This window comes from Drosophila subpulchrella, chromosome 2L (genome assembly GCF_014743375.2).
Source record: "Drosophila subpulchrella strain 33 F10 #4 breed RU33 chromosome 2L, RU_Dsub_v1.1 Primary Assembly, whole genome shotgun sequence".
NCBI lineage: Eukaryota > Metazoa > Arthropoda > Insecta > Diptera > Drosophilidae > Drosophila > Drosophila subpulchrella.
This window is the reverse complement of record NC_050610.1, coordinates 16806718-16823033: the sequence shown is the minus strand read 5'-3', so window position 1 is coordinate 16823033 and position 16316 is coordinate 16806718. Positions and strand designations below refer to the sequence as shown.

The window sequence follows — 16316 nt, the reverse complement described above, 5'->3', positions numbered from 1 at the left end:
TGGGTATTCTAAGAGGGTCTCTTGTTTTTTGGGGGACTGTGGAAATGAAGAGATCGTCGGTGGCGATGGTTAAAATTGCCAACAGCTTGCCAAAGTCTGCAGAACGCAACAAATTGTCAGCCATTGTGTGTGAGTGTGTTTTTGGGAGCTGGTCGGTACACTCAAACAAAGCACTAAGAGGCTTATATATGTACTTCCGCGGGGGAAATAATTTATTATGTCAGTGGGAACATTTTTAATTCATTTTCAAACTCAAAATTTCCTAGCTCAAGTACTTTTTTGAATAAATTATAATATGTAGAAAGACAACAAAGCAAGGGTTAAATATTTTATGGTGCTACAGAAAGTTATATTAGGGCTTTAAAGTCAATTGAGAACATGTCTAAAAGTATGCAATAATTCCGGATTCATTAGGAAAAGTAGCTTCTTTTTTTACTGCATACTTTTAGACATTTTTATAAGTAAAAGCATTTTATGATAATATTTTAAAATATTATTACTTTTTAAATATTTTAATTAGCATATTAGGACCTTTATTATTTTAAAATAGTATAGATATCCTTTTCCCCAGTGTAACTTTAATTTTCTAATTGTGAAAGTTGTGCGTAGAGAGTGGGTACCCTCCTCCACCCTCAAATCTACATACACAGTCAACCACTTGAACACTCATCATCCTTTAGCTTCAGATGTCATCATATGAGTGATTTCCATTCTATCCCAACTGTTGCTCAACTTTATAACCGAAAGGAGTGGGGTGGTGCATGAGTGGATGGCGGTTGGCATTTCGCTATGCATTTAATTACAACTTTATTTAAATATTTTCCGCGCCATGTTTTCTCGGTGACGCTGTCAACATTTTCGCATGTTGTGTGCTGTGCCCGTGCCGCTTAAACTTAATTTCCTTCTCTCCTTTTTCATCGGTTTGGCATTAATTAATTCAATTGAATGCTGCGTCTGTCATTTCCGCTGGATTCGTTTACTCCATCGTCTTCGTTTTAATCTGATTTGAGGCGCACAGCGCACTTTACCGGGGCATTATTGAATTTAAAAGAAACTTGTGCCCCGATATTGCTTATTTCGGTTAAATAAGACAATTCATTCAATTTGTGGCCACTAAATCAACCATAATAATAACCACAACAAATGGTTGGCCGCATACAGAAAAGCTAAACGAAATAAAAGGAATGTGTGGAGGGAAAGTGGGTAGAAAGTACGGGGGAAAGCATCAACCAAGCCGCAAATTCAACGCCCAATTTGTGCCGCGCTGCTGCTTCCGTTGTCAATAACAATTTACGGGATAAGAAACAGGACGATGCGAAGGACAATAATCGAAAACAGCAGTAGTAGTAGTAGTAGGAGAGTAGCACAGCCGGTCAGTAGAAAATAAATTTCCTTTCTCTTTGGATGGGGGCATCTTTTTTTTTTTTTGTGTTCCTCTAATATTAATAATCCGGCATACGCAACGGACCGCAGGACCAGAACTCGGGACCCAGAACCCAGCACCCAGGACCTTTAAGGACCCCGAGTCCAAAAGCGATCAGCCATCTCTAGTCGAGGCCCACAAATGAGTTTGGACAGTAAAGAAAGAAAGTAGCAGTGACGATGGGGATGGCGCTCCTAATATGTCACTGTTGGTGCCAATAACAATAATAAGCGGCAAAACAAAGCCTAAAAGCTGCCAACCATAAATTCACTTGGCAGTTTGAGGGGGCGGAGTGGCGTTGGATAGGCGTGGCAAGACGTTGACAATGTCAGGATGGCCTGCAGGATACAAAAGGAACTGTTGAGTGGATTGTAGTCGAAAGATGGTGACCCCAAACCCAAAAATCCTGAGCCAATTTGTGCTGGAAATTTATGAAAAGTTCAATTTATTGTGCGACATTATATCAGCACATAGTTGTTGCTTGGGAGTCGGGCCTTTTTGTCCCTTTGAATATCCTTGGAAATATTTTTGGCGAAATGGTGCCATTAATTTAAAATCCATAATCCATAAATGATGGTTAAGAGAGAGGAGAATTTCATAAATTACTAAGGTTCCAATAAATTTCTATATTTACCCTGAATATCAATCACTTATAGGGAACAAAACAAGTAAACAACATACAACCGACTTTTCTGTGTTTTCTTGAGTTTTATTTTATTTAAATGCTTCTTGGCTTTTGATGGTTTTTGTGCTTTTCAATATCCTTGGAAATATTTTTGGTAAAAGGTGGCCTGTAATTTAAAAGCCATAAAAGTGAAAAACTTCATAAATAACCTCCAAGTTTCCATTAAATTTCTCTGTTTACCCTTTAGATCATTCACTTATAGGCTACAAACCAAGTAATCAATATACCCCTGACTTTACTGCGTTTATTTATTTAATTAAAAGCTTCCTGACTTTTGATGGTTTTTGTGCTTTTGTATATCCTTGAAAATATTTTTAGCAAAAGGTGTCTAGTAATTTAAAATCCATAAAACTGGGGAATTTTATAAATTACCTCCAAGGCAACAATATACTGCACTGCTTCTGGAAATTTTGATGGTTTTTGTGCCTTTGCATATCCTTGAAAATATTTATGGAAAAAGTTGGCCAATAACTTTAAATCCATAAGGAGGGGAAATTTCATAAAATACCTACAAGGTTCCATTAAATTCCTATATTTACCCTTAAGATCAATCACATATAGGATAAACACCAAGTCAACAAAATTCAACCGACTTTTCTCTGTTCTCTCGAGCACTCGAGCTATATTTTTTATATTTTATTTAAAAACTTTCTGCATTTTACTTGTGAATTACTCACACATGAAAGAAATGTTGGCATATCAATTTTTATGCCATACGCATATGTATTATTTTAGCATTTACATACGAGTGGGGTGAGTGAGGGAGTTTTGTGTGTTAGGTAACATATGCCATAAATTGCCTGAAGTGCTCAACCGACTTTCTGTGCTCCCTCATATTTTTGCTACCAAACCATTTTTCAAGTGGCGAACAACAAATGCCTTGGCATTATTGAAATTTCTTGTTTTTTTTCCCCCATTCCCCTCCTTTGTTTTGTTTTTACTTATGTTGTTGTTTATGCGGGCCAGACAATAACCCTCTCTGCGTCGCATCAATTTTACATCAATCCATATCGAAATGGTAGTTTTTTTTTTTGTTCCTACTTTGCGTTGAAGTAAGTTGATTTGCATATTTTTGGTATTTTTACCCTGTTTGTTCTCGATTCTTTCACAACATTAGCAAACGCATCGCAGCTTGACTTTGCAGTCCGCCCCTCACATTCACTTTTTCGACTTTCGGTGCGAAGTGCAGATGAAAAAGTCAAATTTTACGAAATTTATGGGGAAGTTTGTCTTACAAAGCGTCTTGTATTCTTGTGTGTGCGTATGCCATTTTAAAGTAATTTGGATAATTTTTCATAAGCTCTGGCATTCAAAGCAAACAGAATTTGTGCGTTTGATATGATATTGCAACATGTTGTGGTATTTGTTGTACATTTTGAATGACTGTTAAAATAATTTGTTTTTATAAATGCACAAATATTTAATATTCTTTTTTGTGGTATACTTGAATTAAAATACATTTTGTATATTTATCTGGTAGATAGAATACTACAATTGTTATTTCAAATTCCTAAACAACATGGCTTAAGAGTAATTTATTAAAGAGCTTAAGTTGGTTTAAATACATTTCTGTGGGAAGTTTTTTTTTGACAGATCTGTACTTTAATTAAATATTTCTAAATTTGGAGCCCATTTTATGATTTCAGAATTTTGTGTACCTGCTTCTGATGAATTTCTAAGATACATACCTTAATGTTCTATTTTCTGGGGAACGAACTCACTGGCAACAAATTAATTAGTTAAGCTTTGTTGTCATATTGTATCTTCATTAATTAAAACCCCTCGCCAACGCCAAAGCCCAAACGAAAAACGCAAAACCAAAACCTTGATCCTCAGATTTGCTCTAGGCATAGATAATGAATAATGAAAGCATGAAAGTCATCGCGAGGGATGGGATGCCGGCATGAATAACTTTTTGCTCGTTCCGTTCTGGGAATTTGGATCGGGCAAGCGTTTTGTCAAAAAGTTAAGTTGTGCATTTTTCTGGCCAATAAGGAAATTATTTTACATGATTCAGCATATCGAAAAAGTGAAAGTAATTACAAGCCAAAGCAGCACTATCATCTTCATGGCGTATAAAGAGTCATCACAAGGCTTAGAAAAACGAAAGAGATTCCTTTATCTGTGCAGGAGAGGCATTTCCAGGATTGTTGTTGATGCATGATGATTATTACTAGAAAGGTATTATACAATTGTTGGTATTATTATTAATGCTTTTGCTATCTCCTGTTGCTAGATACAGCTTCAAGAGGAGGTATACTTATTGGTAAAACATTCAAATATTTATTTTTCAGTTCTCATAGCTTAGCGTTTTGAAGAAACTCATCCATTTCATTTGAATTTTTGTTTTCTGAGGCTTTTATCGAGTTACTTGTCCTTACATTATTATAACAGAAGTTTAAATATTTTGCAACTCTAATAATGTTCTTGATTTATCCTTTTGCTATAATAAACTAAAAACAGTAGGGATAGTTTTTAACAAGACATTGAATAATTTATTTTAAATTTTCCACAACTTAGGTGAACTAAGAAATTAACTTTTTGTTTCTCTATTAAGCTTAACTGTATAATCCTCAGCGAATATATTTAATCTTCTAGTTATCTTAAGCCCTTAATTTAATTTTCTATTTATATAAGGTGTTCAGACCAAAACTGATTGCTCCGAAAAACAAGCACTTCTTAACCGCTTTTCCCCGATGACTGCCAGCCACTGAGTTATTGATTTACTGATTGAGTTGGGCCCCTTTTCCGTGGCATGGGCGTACCCTTACTTTCCTTTATCGGCAGCTTTTTCCGCTGGTCCCTGGCTGCGCGTTCACTTGCTACCTTTCCTGTTCCTGTCATACCATCGTTGTCCAGGTTTACTTTCGAGTCTCTCCCCTGTGGTTAGATAACCAGAATGGAGGCGGACCCAGAGGCAGAGGCGTTTGCAACCCGGTGACAATGCGCGCACATGACCCCTTTTGCTTGACCTCACTTATCTTACTTAGTGGTTTAGTGCGTCCATGGTTCTCATGGTTCTTATGGTTCTCATGGCCTGTTCAAGTCTGGTGTTGGTCAAAGACAAAAGCCCCCGCATCCCTCGGCACTTTTTGATATTTATGTCGCCAGCTGTTGGCATTAGTGGGCGACTGGCTTTTAAGGCGAACAAATGTTGGGTGTGGTGTATGCGGTGTTTTGTGGTGTTCTGTGGCAAAATGTACGGACACACAACCCACACATTTTGCTCCCGTTTTTGTTGCTATTATTGCTGTTGGCGCATTAGGCTTCGGGTCACAAAAGCTTAGGCTTTCTGGAAGAGTTTTTGCGGCTGCCCAATATCCATTCCATACCCATCTGTTCATTTTTTTTGTTTCTTCCCAACCGTCGACAACTGATGTGTGTGCGGGCAATAAACTTGTCGCTTGTTATTATCGTCTTAATCGTCTCCGACTCGATTTTTTTTTTTTGGGACATTAATGTATATATATTCCTGTACTTTTTTTTTTGGTTCTTTTATGTACTACTCCCGCCCAGGTCGTAATTGCCTGTCTTTGCAACAGTTGGGCAAAGTATGAAAATTGATGAAACTTTCAGTAAGTACTCGGTGAACTTAGTTCCACTTGCCAACTTCTGGACGACCTGAGGTGCTGGCTTCGCTCCATGAATTTACATAAACCCTTGGACTAAAGAACATTTATCAAATTTTGAAGGTACCTACATGTTTTCATGACCAGGTTTTTTGACAATGCTCTTTGGGAAATATAGTACTTTTAATGTTTGATATAACTGAGGAGTTCATTGAAAGGCTAGGAAATTGATTTTCAAACCATTTATATTAAAGTTCTATTGTAATAATAAATATAAAATAATATAATATATAAATATTAATCCATTATAAATTTTACTCTAAGAAACTGACAAGTATTCCATCTAGCTTAAAGGTTCCTTTACTCACAAAGAGTATTCAAACTTCTTCGCATTGTCTTGGGCGTATGTTTATTTTTTTAAATAATGCGTTTAGGGCCACGTGACAAAGTTCTGAAACACAAATGCCTATAGAGTCCTCTCTGTCCTCCACTTTCCTCCATAATCTCGACGCGTCGCGACATTTGCTGCATAATAATAAACAAAAGCAAAAGACTCTAGACGACGGGCAGGCAGAAAAAAAAAGTCAGCGACAGGCAGCGATTTGAGAAACAATAAAACAAGGACTAGCCGAGAATGTTGAATGGTATGGGGGGTCCTTCTTCCATTCTGTGGAGGCTTTTCGTTTGCCCAGGATGAAACAATGGGCCAAAGAGAGGCAATGCATACTTTACGGCTATATGACTGTAGGCTTAGCGACAAAACATTTATGCTTTGTTGGATTTTGTAAAGGAAACTTGGGACCTGACGGGATTGTCTTCGTCTGGTAGTTTTGTCAAGTTCAGACCGCGGCGGGAGATGAGGATACATATTAATTCTCAGCTCAAAGGTTAAGGTGAGATGGAGATACAGAAGTTTGCGCTGGATTGGGAACCAGCATGGTATTAGGTTTATAAATGGGCAAGGAAAATTGGTGGGGGTAGGTGACGTTCAGAAGATTGAGCTGAATGTTAAATGTACTAGTTGGGTTCGCAGGGAATGTTACCTGGAGAAAACGATTTTTCTTGTCGAAAATGGAAATTTGCATCTCAACTTTGATTAAAACGGAAGATAGGGAAATATTTTTCAACTGTCATATTACTTAGTCGAGGAGAAAAACCTCTAAGTTAATTGAAATTTTTAAGAAAGTCTTAAATTTTTCAAGAAAATGATAAAATTTTCATATAATTTTTGTGAAAGTTAAATAGAGCATTAAATATTTTATCCGAAAAACAGGGGTATTTTATTTTATAATAGATTGTATATTTCTAGAAGGCTCGATTGCACTTTATTTTTTTTTTTTTTTGAGATTCGTTTTACTGTAAGGTATGGATATTAGTATCTTAAACCATTAATTTTGTTTAATATATGGCTCTAAATATGTATATTTTTAAAAATTCATTGAACAAAGCGATAACAAGTGTAAAGAAATAGAAGTCAGGTGAAATCTTAATGAGGTACTCTCCCAGAATTTGGAATTCCCGCTTCGTATTTAGATACCTCTACGGAACGTGAGAGCATCTTATTGAAATACATGGAATTCATTTTAGTTCCTCAACTTGACACCGGCTTAGCGTGTGTCTACCGAAGAACTTTCGCCAAGTGGCAGCGGCCAAAAGTGTTTGCCAGAGTAATTTCAGCTATTTATCAAGGTATGACAATGCGGATTTCGCAGGCATTTAAAATGCCAGCAAATCTCAAACTTCAGATTCGGCCACGTGTAGAGTGGAGGCATCTGAAAAGCTGAAAGCTGAAATCCAAAAGCCGAAAGCCGGAGGCAAGATGGCACACCTTGGCTACCTTGAGCTTACTTTGCATTGTTTTTCTTAAGAGCCGACTTAAGTGCGGCTGGCTGTTTTGTGCCAAGCAACAACATTTGGCTGCCAGCCATTTTGCGGCTGTTGCCTACTTACGGGCGTTGGGGCCTTAATGCGTGTGTTGAAGCAACAACCATCGAGAAACAAGAAACAAGAAACAAGGCAACAACCAGCAGGCAACTGCCAACATCAAGTATCAAATGCTAGACAAGTTTTTCGACTGTCCATCTGCCTGGCGGCTCTTTCGGCAGCTTATAAATAACGCAAATTAAACAAAACAGCAAAAATGAAAAAGAAACTTTGTGGCTGGCAGGAAACTTTTTCGTCCATCATGATCAACGTCAATATACATACGTATATATATTATATATATATATATGTATATGTATACTCAATATAATTTCTGTCAAAAGTTGAAACTAATGAAAGCCAAAAGCCATGCTAATAATAATAAAACTTTGTCCTGCACTCCTCCCGGCAAACTTTTTGCATTGTCCCTGTCGCTTTCACCTCCTAAAACCCACACACTCACTCACCCAAAATTCAGTTGACACTTGGGCTTTAGTTCGGTTTTGTGATTGCCCTGGCAGTAGATACACCTATATGCATCGAATACATTTCATAAATATTATGACAAGCTCAATAAAATATCAAAGCATGCTTACTGGGGCGTATACGTGCGTGAAATGAAAGCAAAGCAGGGAGATTTTTTAATGGCTATTGGATGCTCTATGTGATATATTGTAATAAATGAAAAGAAATTTTTATTATAACAAATATAAATGTTTAATATTTCTATTTGGATTGATTTGCAATTTTATGAGCATGATTTTTTTAAATGTCTGAAAAGAATCAAACCCTTTATTAATGTCTTTTGAAGCCTTCGACATTTTTATATATTCGATATATTTATTTTGATTATTTTATAAACTTAATATTTTTATTTCGATTATTTTATCGATTAAATTCTTTGTAATTCTTTTAAGTTTATATTTCTTTTTTAAAATATTTCGAAAACCTGTCACAATTGTAGCTGTTGTGCCTGCACTTGTAAGCTTCCTAAAATCCCCTTCAATTTTGGGGATCTATTTAGGCTTTGGTGATTTTGGTTTTTCTCCCGCCCATTTGGCAAGTGCCCGGGACAGTTTATGAAATTGCCAGGTTGTCTGCAGAACATTCTCTTTTCTTGTCATCATCATTGTCCTGTTCTTGTTCTTGTTCTTGTTCCAGTTCCTCTCGTCTTTGTTGTTTATATGTCGTTTGTCGTCCTGGCTAGCTAGCAATCATAAATTGCTTGGGCCTATGCTCACCGAGGATTTTCGTCTACAGAGACCAAATGTTTTGGGGGCATGACGACGGACAACGGACTAGACTAAACCAAACCACGTGTGTTGCGTCTCATAAAGTTTGCGGCATTTTAAGCTGCCCCAGCTTACTAGCTAATCCCGCCTAGAAATAATGAGTGTTGCCATGTGGCCGAACGTCTTGGTCTTACTTTCCTTTTTTAAAAAACCAAAAGAACACACAGATAGATTGTAGTGTTTTCCTGGGTCTGACCAAAAAACAACAAATCCCCATTTAATAGAGTAGGCGTGAGTAGGGTGGGCATTGAGAAATTCCGCCATTAAATATGCTGTGGTCTATGAAATCTTCCCTATAAAACAGGGGCTCGAATAGTTTTTCCGCCCAGCTAAAGCAAAACCACAGGACAGTCAAGTTAACTTTGCCATATCCTGTATGGCATGTCCATGCCTCTAGGCAAAGGACTTTCTCTCCTCGACCCTCTTTGCACGTGTTGACAATTTTTTGGCCACAACTTTACATTAGGGCTAGAAGCAAAAACTAATTATATTAAAATGTCATGGAAAATTGTTCGTTTTATAATTTCTTTTTATTTTTATTTTTTGTCTTTGCTGTTGGCGTTGGCATTGGTCGAAAATGGTTGCTGGGATTTTGAGTTTGCCCAACCCAGTTGGTTAGTTTATTCAGTTTAATGCATACACAAACGTGTGAGTTTGCCAAGTCATTTTTGGCACAGGAACTGGTGAAATGTGGCTTCGAGTTATGGGGCTAAAAGTTGTTGGCGAAACTTTGCTAAGCCTTTTAATGGACATTTAAATGAAGAGTTAAGTGGGTCAGGCGGGGGAAATGTTGAAAACCCAATCAACACAGTCGATAAGTAAATTGGAAACGAAATGGACGGTATTTTCTCTAATTGACAATCCATAAATATTTGATGCTGCATCAAACCGGTTGATAGTTTATGACCAAGTTTACTTTTGCTGGCATCCAAGCCAAGTGGAGGAGATAATTTCCTTGAAATGCTTTTATTTTAGGTTGCCTTGACAGTTGACAGCTGGTGAGGCATCTTCTTCAGTAACCTTCTTGAAAGGGTTGTTCAGGGAAAGTTGGATAAACAAGATAATCAACTTAAAACCATGCCTTTTAAATTATATGCTTTTATCACCTTTACATCAATGTCAGCCTGGACAAGGTGCTTTCTTACAATTTTAACCACACTGGAAATAAAAATAATATTTGTAATTTGAATGATTTTATAATATTTCATATTCTTTTAATTAATTTGAAATTTTTAAATTGTTTTATATTATGGTTTTATGTTATTGGGTATTTTTTTTTATAATTTAAATTAATTTTCTCAGTGCTTGGCGGAAGTAACACGCTTTTAATTTTGATTAATGGCATCATTGTCGACATTTTGGCCCACATCATTTATATGGCTGACTGACCTCGCATTCGGCGTAGGCCTTTCTAAAACTTTATCCCAAAAGTTTTCTATTTTGTTGTTATCGATTCCATGATGAATTGCTCCCAGCGATTCGGTTGACACTTTGTAGAATCCCAGCCAGAATTTCCTCGAGTCCAGAAGAAATACGTTCACTTTTGCAATTTAATTAAAATTTTCCACTGCATACTTTCTGAAAGAGTTGGTCATAATCGCTGGTTGCCTTTGCTTCGGTGTTTCTCAACTGGCGTAAAGTTTATTTTTATTACTCTTTCAAGTAACATTAAAATTTAGTTGCATACGCAACAGCTCAGGGGGTGGGGAAAATAGAGGAAGTTGGGCGTTTGGCTATAAAAATCCTCCAGTGTAAAACTATGCTGCGCTTTTATAAGTATTTTATTTGTAGCATCCCGACGGAGAAGGTGGAGGCATGAGATTCTCTGTTCCTTAGACTCAGCAGATTTAGCAATGCTTTGCCAAAGTTGCCGCATTAAAAATACAACACTAGGGTTGAGGGTTCAGGGTTGAGGGCTGAGAAGTTGCTGGGTTGTGCCAAACACACAGAGTTGCAATTTGCCCATTGAAGGAGGATTGGGAATGGGAAAAGTGCCCAGGGCCAGAGAGTGGGAAATGCAATGAATCGTTAAATTTAGCATCGTATTTCAATGCAATCCAGTAGAACGAAACGGAACGAAACGAAAACGCTTCTGATGCTGACAGGTGAATTGCAGCTGTCAGTCAGTGGAAACGACAGAGCCCGAGTTCGGCTCATCTTCTCGTACTCGAAAGGCATCTTTTTCCTGTTTTTCCCCTGTCTGCCAAATGATTTGTCGCCAACATGGCCACATACATATGCATGTACCTACATAAAGAAATACATACACAGAAAAAAAAATCCCGTTAGTATTAATATGATATTTGCATGGTAAATATATGAAATATCATTTTTACCATTGAACATTGTACATTTTATATAGGTATTTCTTTAATATCCTCTCTCTCAAATCGGAAAAGAGAAAAAAGAGAGAGATGGCGCCTGAATCTACTCTGGGTAAGAGTGAGACATCAATAATAAAGACTCTCTTAAACATAAAAATAGAGCAAAAAGCATGATGGCGATAAGTCAAATATGTAAAGTAATATATCTTATATCTATAGATAAAATTAATACTGAATTTCATCAACATGATCATATCATATCATATACCTTCGTTTTTCTGTGTACCTATATATGGACTTATAGAGCCGGTAAAGAAGCTTAGCAGCTCATCCTCTCCCTGCACGAGCATCTTATGACTATTTGCAATGGAAGCGTTTCCATTACCAACCTAGCTATACAACCGAAAACCCCTTTTTTTTTTCTTTCCCATAAAATGTTACCCACTCGCACTTTGCACTTATTAAAAAGCCGTACACTTGATGTGGGGTAAATTCTGAAATTCTGGCTTCGGGCATAAATTGCCAGAATGTAGACGCGAGCGCAGGAGGCCTAACTTTCAAGTTTTTCCCTAACTAGGCCTGGGGCCATAAAACCCAGCTGCATACTTTACGATTCTATCCAGCATATGTATGCTGATTTTATATAAAGTATATGTGTATATATAGCACACGAATCCACATTGCCGGCTAAAGTAGAGATTGAGGCATATTCCCTTTTTCCCGTGAATGCCACACGGGGTCAATTTTTATGAGCATTTTGGCATATTGGAAAATGGGGCCAAAAGTTATGGGTATAATTTAAAGGGGATAGCACAAAAAGAAAAGAGTTCAGAGGTGGCGTTAAAGGGGGGCAGACATATCATATATATTTGCCGTAATTTAGTTGGCCGCAGAGGCCAAGGCGAATTTGCAAATATAAAGGTTTTAAAGACTTAAGGCATAAGTATCTTAAAATTGTTAAATAAATAATAATAAATTAATTCAATTATATAAAGAACTGATTCTGCTTGTTAATTTGCGCTTCAACTTCTAATGCTTGAGTGTAAATCTAATATATTTAACATAAATACATATTGGTAACATTGTTTAGGATTTTAAAAGCATACTCTTGTGTAAAACTAATTTAAACTAGAGACCTTGTTCAATATTTACATTTAATTCGAAAAATACCACTTAATTTTTTTATTCCACTTATCATCATTTTATGTTCCACTTGACCTATTATCAGATAAATCTATCAATTTGAACTTTAACCCATTCTCGTTTTGTCTGAGTCTGTTTTTCTACGCCCCTGATTGGGCAAAAAGCTTATAGAATATTTTTTTTTCATAAAATCAATTTGAATTTTCTATTTCCCGTTTTGCTTCTTTTTTGTAACTCTTTTTTTTTTTGCAGGGGCCATAGTAAAAATGTTAGTATTAATTTCCATATAAATTGCTTGAATGCGCGTATTGGTATTTGTGCCCGGGTGTGTCAGTGTGTGTGTGTGTGTAGGGCTTAGTGTGAGAGTGTGTATCTATAACTGCACATTTCAAACGCTCAAATCAATTTGCACATATCAACAACGAAATTGTTTGCTCAATGTGGACTGCCAATGCTTTTTCCTTTCTTTTTTTTTTTTTGTGCCACACTAACGTGCGAAATGAAAAATCAGCAAAAAGTTGCACGCGAGCAAAACTTGGCTGCAGTTCAGATTCCTTGATTTTCCACCATGCCACCCACTTTGATATCCCGGGGCCTGTGTATCTATGTAATCTACAAATTTCATTTGCTATGCCTTTAATCTTTGTAACAAGAAATGAAGTATCAGTACCCACAAATAGCACAAACATAATTAAATTTATTTAAATTTTATCTCTGTATTTTCCTCCTAAAATCAACAGCGAACAGCAGTCTTGGCAATCCGGCAAATAAACCAAAATCCCTGTTTTATGGCCTTAATGATACGCTTTTTATGAGTCGGCACGGAAGTGTCTTGAATGCTGTCTGTTTGGCTGTCTTTTTTTTTTTTTTGGTCTTCCGCATTTGCTTTTTCCTTTAGCCATTGCCATGCCATCAAATTGTTTAAGCAAATATAAAACTTTACAAACGCGAGAGAAAAAAAATGGGTATATATTTACAGAGAATTTGCGTTTGCCTCTGAAGTTGGCATAAAGCGTTGGTGGAGAAGAGCTCATTACAGCCACAAAAACCAATATGCTTATTGCTGATTCGCCGCCAGCTCAGAGCCATGGCTATAAAAACTGTTAACGTAAGCGTAAAATGCTTTCAAGTGCTACGCAAATCTAGCAAATCTAGCAAACCCACGATGGAAAACCATCTTGTGGGTTGTAAGACGTATCACTTCGTTTCTCCCCACTCTTTGCCACATCTTTTATAATGAGCAAAAGAAACAATTGTTGTTAGGTGGCAAAATTATATTTCCTTTTGCCAATTTTCTGCCTGCTAACTTGGCTTAATTTTTGCACGTAGAAAATTTCAGTAAAGTAGAAAATCATTAAAATTTAAATTGATTTAAATATTCGACAAATTTTGCATTATAAATTGCAAACATTTTTTTTTCTCCTGCCGCCTTAACTTATTGCATTGGCAACGTGGCCAGAAAACTTGTCCGACCAAAGTTGAGCCCAGAAACTTTGGTAAATGATACAGGCTGACTGTGCCGCAGCAACAGCAAATTTGCCTCTATTATGGCCAGGCATCGCAAACCAAAATAGTCTGCCCACAAAAAGCGGTAGCCAGAGGATGCTTGCCTTGCGGAGAACTTTAAATTATTTAGAATACTCTTAGACTGCATAGAGTACAATGTCCCCTATTTTTTTTTGCTGCCCCTTTTTGGGAAAATACAGCTGGTAAATATTATTTATTTTTTAGTTCAATATTATTTACACTCAGACAAATAGAGAATATTTAAAGTCCAATCTGAAATGTTTTCAATTTGAGAGCTTGTCTTCTTACTAATTCGATAAAAGAAGTTCTCAAATTCAAGACAAAAGTGCTCTTGATTTTGAAATCGATAATTTATGTGTTTTGAGAAGAAAGTAAGTCTGCAAATCGAGAACACTTAATTTTGATTTTCAGAGCTTAAGACAGAATTGATCTTTATTTACACTTAAGATCTAGAAACCGCTTTTATAGAATGGTATTTTTTTAGTGTAGTTGCGAGGATGGGGTGAATTTAATATCGGTAGATATATTAATTAACTTAAAATTAATTCATTTAAATTGAAAAACCTCATTTAAAAAACCTAGTCAAATTTAAGTATTTTTAACTATAAACCAAACACGTCTTTAAGTATATTTTATGTATAAACTTAAGGTATTTTAAAAGTATTTATGAAAATTGTAGTTTAATAAGATTAACTGCCATATAACAACAACGCCAAAAGTCCAATCAAAAACAATTTAATCAAAACTTTAACAATAACTCGCGTTAATCGAAAGCAAATTTGTCGTCGATCTCGTGAGCGCGTCGTAACGTCATTACTAACCGGTCTGATGCCCATTACAGATGCAAATTATTCGGATATACCATATATACAATATCTCACACGTAAGTCTGGGCTGGGTCCTTAGGTTGTGCCGTTGCCCAACCATTTAAATAACGCGTTTTATATTTAATTTCAATCAAAAAGTGATGCAAAATGGAAAAAAATAATGAAAATTCATAAATCGAATTGATATGTTGGATAAACTACTTTACGTTCTGGGTCGAAAGGAGCGTATATGTATATATAAATATATATGTTTGTATGACAGCAGGCAGGACATGATGCTATTGCAGCATGCAACATGCACATGACAATATTTTTGCTGGTTGTTTAACGTTTCGTGATTTTTGCCAGATTTTTAATGCCACACATCTGTTTTCCCTGCCGCCGCCGCCGCCGCCGCCGCCGCCTGGCTTCCCTATTCCCGCCGAATCCTGGTATCCTTGGTATCCTTTTTGCCACACTCACACATCGGCCAGTCACGTACGTTACGCGTGTGCGCGTCACAGTGTATGTGTGTGGGCAAACAACATGCGACGTTGTATTGACAGCATATTGTGACAAATGTGTAAAAAGAATATATGGAAACACTCGCTCCCAGGATCCAGGGAAAAAGCGAGTTGTACGAAATAATGGAAATGCATTCGAGTGATGCAGCACAGAAGGCTTTAAAAAGCGGCTGATGCCCACTTAATGCTTTTGTCAGACGAGTTTCAAAATGCATATCAAATAATAAAAACTCTTTTGTTTAGGGGTTTACCAACCCGATTAGCAAGGACAAATTCGGGGAAAACATGTGTGGCACGCAAAAAAACAACAGCACTCGAAACTTTAAATATCTAAGCTCAACATAATATCTTTTGGTCCGCGCTTGAAGAGCCTTTTAAGCCCAGATAGTAACCCACATTTGCCATGTTCTTTTACTACCCTCCACAGATCCACCGGAGATCATCAGGAAGCCGCAGAATCAGGGAGTTCGAGTGGGCGGCGTTGCCAGCTTCTATTGTGCGGCACGCGGTGATCCGCCGCCATCGATAGTGTGGCGCAAGAATGGCAAAAAAGTTTCGGGTAAGTTTTTGCCTCGAAAACGGGTCTTCTTCGCCCGCCCCCCTCCCTTTTTAGGGCCCACTCAACTCTAAGCCTGGTGGTTTTATGTCGTTCACAGGAACCCAGTCTCGTTACACGGTGCTGGAGCAGCCCGGCGGGATTTCCATACTACGGATTGAGCCCGTACGGGCGGGACGGGACGATGCCCCATATGAATGTGTGGCGGAGAACGGGGTGGGCGATGCCGTTTCCGCAGATGCAACTTTAACCATCTATGAAGGTAAGTGCCATGCCGTCGTCGACATCATCGTGTGCAGTTATTTATGGCCTTCGAGTGCAGCTTCCTAATTGAACCCCACTCGATGGGGTATGCACTGGGGGAAATTTCAGTAGAAAAAAAATTTAGCAAGAACCTGAATCTTTTGTGTATGGGAGTATAGGAGTTTTTTTTAAACAAAATTCAAGGAATTTTATTATTTCATATTGTCAGAATAAAAATACCAAAAAATTCTATAAAACTTCAAAAGATTTAATAAATTTTCCCTCTATATAGAAACAGCAG

The 16316-nt window shown here is 37.2% G+C and overlaps 1 protein-coding gene across 12 annotated transcripts in view; it reads left to right on the top strand.

Annotated features, from left to right (window-relative positions):
- Positions 1-16316, top strand: part of LOC119548636 (tyrosine-protein phosphatase Lar) — a 125109-nt gene that overhangs the window by 48078 nt on the left and 60715 nt on the right. For 8 of the 12 annotated variants that reach the window (XM_037856030.1, XM_037856029.1, XM_037856026.1 and 5 more), the window contains 3 exons: positions 14728-14769; positions 15644-15775; positions 15873-16034. In XM_037856030.1, coding sequence (XP_037711958.1) covers positions 14728-14769; positions 15644-15775; positions 15873-16034 — 336 coding nt within the window. The remainder of the gene's footprint in view (positions 1-14727; positions 14770-15643; positions 15776-15872; positions 16035-16316) is intronic. The other 4 variants (XM_037856032.1, XM_037856033.1, XM_037856036.1 and 1 more) reach the window with 1 other exon arrangement.